Source organism: Salvelinus sp. IW2-2015, linkage group LG4q.1:29 (assembly GCF_002910315.2).
Source record: "Salvelinus sp. IW2-2015 linkage group LG4q.1:29, ASM291031v2, whole genome shotgun sequence".
Lineage (NCBI taxonomy): Eukaryota > Metazoa > Chordata > Actinopteri > Salmoniformes > Salmonidae > Salvelinus > Salvelinus sp. IW2-2015.
Window position 1 is genome coordinate 75103461 of NC_036842.1, and position 5835 is coordinate 75109295.

The 5835-nt window shown below is 49.1% G+C and overlaps 1 protein-coding gene across 1 annotated transcript in view; it reads left to right on the forward strand.

Moving 5' to 3' along the window:
- Positions 1–5835, forward strand: part of LOC139024831 (phosphatidylinositol phosphatase PTPRQ-like) — a 25312-nt gene that overhangs the window by 10826 nt on the left and 8651 nt on the right. Inside the window, 12 exon segments of the mRNA XM_070439803.1 lie at positions 750–892; positions 1439–1817; positions 2090–2167; positions 2369–2536; positions 3336–3477; positions 3586–3861; positions 3972–4189; positions 4307–4363; positions 4365–4470; positions 4559–4677; positions 5195–5381; positions 5490–5731. Coding sequence (XP_070295904.1) covers positions 750–892; positions 1439–1817; positions 2090–2167; positions 2369–2536; positions 3336–3477; positions 3586–3861; positions 3972–4189; positions 4307–4363; positions 4365–4470; positions 4559–4677; positions 5195–5381; positions 5490–5731 — 2115 coding nt within the window.

The following is a 5835-nucleotide window of genomic DNA, read 5'->3' on the forward strand; positions in this document are numbered from 1 at the left end:
CACACACACACACACACACACACACACACAGAGAGAGAGTCTGCACTGTTTTTTCCCACCTCTTTTTGAACTTAATAAAATCACGGAAAAACTCTGAGATTGAAGTGTAACTTTCAGCTGGCTGGTAAAAGGAGGTAAGTCTGTCAGTCTGACAAACTGGCCCTTTTTGTCCCTCCGAGGCCTCCGCACCTCAGAAAACCAGTTTGTGTCTCCTTTTACTGAACCTGGTTGAAGTTTAGTCTTTAACATCTTGGACATCTGATCATATCTTGTTGTCCAAACAGAGCAATGCTACAGGCCTCCATGTATTTAGTAAACACATCTTGGCATCAATCCTTCAACGCTATCAACATAAACATCCTGTATAGTTTTGTCAGTAGGTCATTATTCTCTCAGTGTTAGTAGTTGATAGTGTTGAGAAGTGATCAGTCATCTGTTAATGTTGTCTGTAGCTTCAGCTGCAGATGAATCACTGTTGAATGGCAGCATCTGGATTATAAGAAGAAGTAGCAATGTCCATGTCAAATAGATAATACAGATAAAACGTCTGATATTATTCATCTGGATTAGAAAACGTAGCTAGCTAGTCAGGTATTGTTCATGTTTTGATCTCTTTGTTTTTATGTGATTTTGGGAAAAATGGCGTAGACAGACTGCAGCGTTCATCTGACGTATAATAGTACCTGACTCCTGTTTCTGTCTGATGATGTCTCTGATACTGACTATGTGTCTCTGCCTCTGTGCTCCAGCCACCGGACCTCCAGCCCACCCTGCCTGTCCTGCCCTGCCAAGCCCAGCAGGGCTCACTGCCCTGGGCTCAGACACCCACACACCGCCTCTCTCCTCCACCCATCCATCCACATTACCAGCCTCTCAATCTGCCTTCACTGAGGTCTCCCCTCCCTCCTTCTTTCCTCCATCTCCACTTCTCTTGTTCTCTCCATCCCTGTTTCCCGAGGTGTGCACATGCTCAGTTTGCTCTCTCAATATGGTCAGACTCAGTGACCGGAGCTTAGGGGATAGACACCAGAAGAGGGTGTAGCCAGGATGAGTATCTGCTGTTCAAAGTGTCTTTCTTCAAACTTTCTCTACTTGAAGTTTTTCAAAACAAAGTTTCTCGATTTAACTTTTCTGAAACAAAGTTTCTCTGGTCAAATGTTTGTTTTCTTTTCACACTGAGGTTCTCCCTGTTGATCATGGGGTGATGATCCTGATGATGATTAAGTGCTGTTTTGTGTGTGTCTCTCTCTCCCTGGGGTGGCTCAAGTGTTTGATTTCTTAATAAAATTGTTGATTTGGGTGGAGATGTATTACATGTATATACATCATCCATCAACATACTGTAGCTTGAAGTGTTTTAGCCATGACACGCTGTTTGCTATGTAACGCATCTTGACCCATCATTTCGTACGCAGTCCTAGTATTCAGTGATATAAATGATGCATAGTACTTCAGTCAGTCATACTAACTCCTCGTCTCCCCTCACAGTGCCCAGTGATCCGGTTCACAACCTCAGTGCTCAGATCTTCAGTTCTACGGCCATCATAGTAAGCTGGGACCCCCCTATGGAACCCAACGGACGCCCCTTCTACCTGCTCACCCTGCAGGAGGCTGGACACCCCCTTACCCCTAAACCCCTGAACACCCCTAACCCTAACAGCAACCCCCGTGGCCCCCCCGCTGTCAACAATACCATCACCAAGATAACCAATGACAACGTCTTCCTGTTTACCAAACTCAGGAAGTACTATCCCTACGTCTTCACTGTTACCCCGGCAACCAGTGCCGGCCCCGCCCACAACCACACCAGCCTGCATGCACTTTAGTGGAAGGAACCCATGTATGACACATTTGTGTAGCTCTTCGCCTTACCACATACTCTCACAACATACCACACACCATAAAATGCACACGCATATTTTAAACTCATGACACAACACATACTATTCAACTCACTGTCCCTCCGCATGATTCCCCAGTTTCGTACCAAGTTACCACTCCCTGCACTCAGTGACGGTTGATCCCCAGTAGAGGAATCCCTGTTACGTCCTTCCTTAGGTCTCCTGCAAGCGACTCATATTTTCGACAGCCTCGAACAAATATCGTGTCTAGTCGACTATGCCGCACCGCCGAACTGCCCGCGTCCTACGAGACCAACAGGCCGCCAGTCAGGAGGACTGCAGCGCCATAACACGCCAGGCCTTATAACCTGGCCTAGAACGACGCCCTTTCCATTCCTCTGCCCCTTACACAACCCTAGCGTATCGGCACGCTCAAGCAGATCTTTACCTAAAACCATCGCACACACACCCTCAATCAAACTCTACCCTTCTACCCCCTTCCCAACGACCCTCCCACACCGCTGTAGCTACCCACCCCACCAAGCCCACTGAACGCCTACACCAAGCGCCTCTCCCATCACCGCAGCCCAACCCTCCGCAAGGGCTCCGGACCCCGGCTAACTACTGATGACATCTCACCAACAAGTATTCCGAAGTCATGTACTCAGCCTTTAAACCACTGCATCCATCTCTGTGTAACCCCCTACCATGATTAACCCTGTTGCTATACGTGTATACATTACATAAATGTGTGCGTTTACCGTATGTTACGCGCCTGTGAATACTGCTGCCGCTTACACCAATACACAGACGGTGAGCCAAGTAAAGGCCTAAGTACCGCTCTGTTTAGAACATTGCTTTCCACCACCCTGTGAATTCTCTGCTCAGGCGCGCCATGCCTCCCTCCCCGGAACCTGTCTCTGTATGTAACTTGCCTACGAGCTCTTAGCCTTTACTCGTTGTGAGGCCGCCGTGGCTGATTCCTCTGGGATAACCCATCGTGCGTGGAACGCTAAGTAATCTGCGTTGTGATTGCGTCCTGGTCATCTACGCCACTACGCGCTTCAGGATCCTGGAGGGCGTGACAGTCCCCAAGGCCTGACCCCAGGATAAGAAGTGCGACGCCTACAACAGAGTTACACTGACAATCTCACGAGACAACACACACACTCCACAACTGAGACTTCTACAAGACACACACCACACGCGAACTCACCAACACACACACACATACTACGCTACACTCACAACCAGCACAACACAAATCACGACGACACTACACCAACAACACCACACTAACACACCCGTCTATCAATCTACACCAACACAACACACAACAACATGACGTGCACACGATATTCACACCACCTCACTCATTCACTCACTCACAAAGAAAGACACATTCAATATGTCAAACTGGAGTCCTGTAACTTTGCTATGTTCTGTCTATAAGATTTCCTGATTTCTCTCTCTCTTCCTCCTCCTCTCTGTCAGAACTCTACAGGTCCGTGGACAGAAGGACAGCTGAGTGGGATCCGGCCTCACAGCTCCTATGAGATCAGTGTATTTAGCTACACCAGAGTGGGTCATGGAGACCAGTACAGCACTCCTGTGTCCTTCACAACCAATGAATCAGGTTCGTGTGTGCGTGGGTATGTGAGGTTGTGGAACTAGAAATCAAGTGCCATATGCATGTGAAAGTGGTTAATAACCCTTGTGTTAACCCTGTGTCTCCTGGTTCCAGTGTCGGAGGTGGTGGGTAACCTGTCCTGCTCTGGTCTGGGCTGGGACTCTGTGTTTCTACACTGGGAGCCTCCAGCCAACCCCAATGGACTCATCCTGTACTACCAGGTCCAGGTGAACACACGCTCACAGGCATACATACACCAGGCTTACACAAACCATTACACGGTCAGCGGGCTAGCACCGGATGCAGAATTCACACTCACCGTGACGGCTGTCAACTCTGCCGGCCCAGGAGACCAGATCAACTGTACTGCCTACACACACCCCGAGTCAGGTACATAGACACACACACACACACACACACACACACACACACACACACAGATTTCACCAGGAGACCAGATGAACTGTACCACCTCAACCCACCTTTATATCCCCCTGCAGTTCCTGGTGTCCCTCGCTTCCTGAGTATGTCAGAGGCCACAGCCACCAGCGTGACGCTCCAATGGGCTCCTCCCCTCTCTGCTCCCGGCATGCTCACTGAGTACCGCATCACCGTGCAGCTGCTGTCACCCGACTGCCAGTCTGACACACCCCTAGCTGAGGCCACACCCCTGCCAGAGCCGACCGCTGCCCTGGCTCCAGGCTGCGTCGATCAGGATGTATGTTTACCTGGATATCTGTGTTGCTGTGTCGTACATACAGTATGTCTACATGAATAGGCTGTATGACACAAAATGAAATCCTAACATTGAACTCAACATCATGTTCCTGGTCAGGTGTTGGTGTCAGTGAATGGTTCTGATGGTGGTGAGGGCAACAGGAGCATCACTCTAACAGGCTCTGGCCAAAGACCGCCTCTACCGCTTCAGAATCACAGCCCTTACGAATGCTGGGCCAGGAGAACACACACCCTGGAGATACACACACACACTGGCTGGGAGTACGTACCCACATGCATACATACATACAACAGATGTACCCACACACCCAGGCAGTATGTGTATATTTATACCTGTCTCTCCTCTCAGACCCTGATGCCCCTCCCAGTGACCTGTCAGTGACCATGTCCTCCAACAGCCTCCGTATCCAATGGCAACTCCCAGATGTGATCACCGGCCCCACCTCCTACCTCATAGACGTCCTCTCTGTGAGTACACAACACACACACACAAATAATAACATGAAAATGTTTCTTGCTACTGTTGGATTCTAAACTTTGAACATTGAGATATTAAAGACATGATAGATCAGACGCATAGTATATAAAGGAGTGAGATCTGTAGAAAGACAGAGTGGCTGTGGAATGTGCTGGGTGGACGAGAGGAGATCACAGGATTGCTATAGGGGAGCGGAAGGACATCTGTGGATTAGGCTAAGGAGGGGTTGAGGTCAGGAGGTCAGGTCAGATCCCCTGAAGGGAGTAATAAGGGTTTATTATCTTGTTATCCATTTCCTGTGAAACCATAAGATGTAAGGATTGGAGAGAAGGAGTGTCCCAAGTGGGGTATACATACTTGTGATGGTGAGAAATGTTTTGCTGTCTGAATACAGTTGTGTCGACCCTTTGGGAAGAATTAAACTTGGTTAAGCGTCTCTAGTGTCCGTGAGTTATTTACTCTGAAAAATAAGAACCTAACACTACTATATGTTGTGTCGTTGTTCAGCTGGATAGCGAGGGGTTAAACCAGTCTGTAGTACGCGGTCCAGAGGAGCTAAGGATTGTAGTTGTGTCAAACCTGACTGCGTTCACTCGCTACTCTGTGACCGTGACCGCCTTCACTGGAACACTGGAGAACGCACGGCGGGACGGACAGGCCACTGAACCCACTGTCATCAGAACAATGGAGGAAGGTGAGGAACACACAGATCCAGTAATACAGTAGCTACTTTATTAAACTGGGAAGTAGTTCATCTCTCTCTCTCTCTCCTCCGTCCATCCTTCTCCCCTTCTCCCTCCAGAGCCCAGGGATCCTCCTAAGAACGTGACCCTGCAGGTGATTCCGGAGGAAGTGACCCGTGTGTTTGTGACCTTTGCCCCCCCTGATGAACCCAATGGGAACATAAGTTCCTACACAGTGCTTGTCTACCGCCAGGGCCAGCTAGAGATGACCATTAACCACCTCAATGTGGTCAAAAATAAGAACCGCACTCTGACCGCAGTCATCGACGGGCTGAAGGGAGGCTACAACTATAGTATACGGGTGAGGATCACACACACACAGGTCACAGCTACACACACACACAGAGAAACACAGAAACACACACATGACTCAACTACACACACACACACACACACACACACACA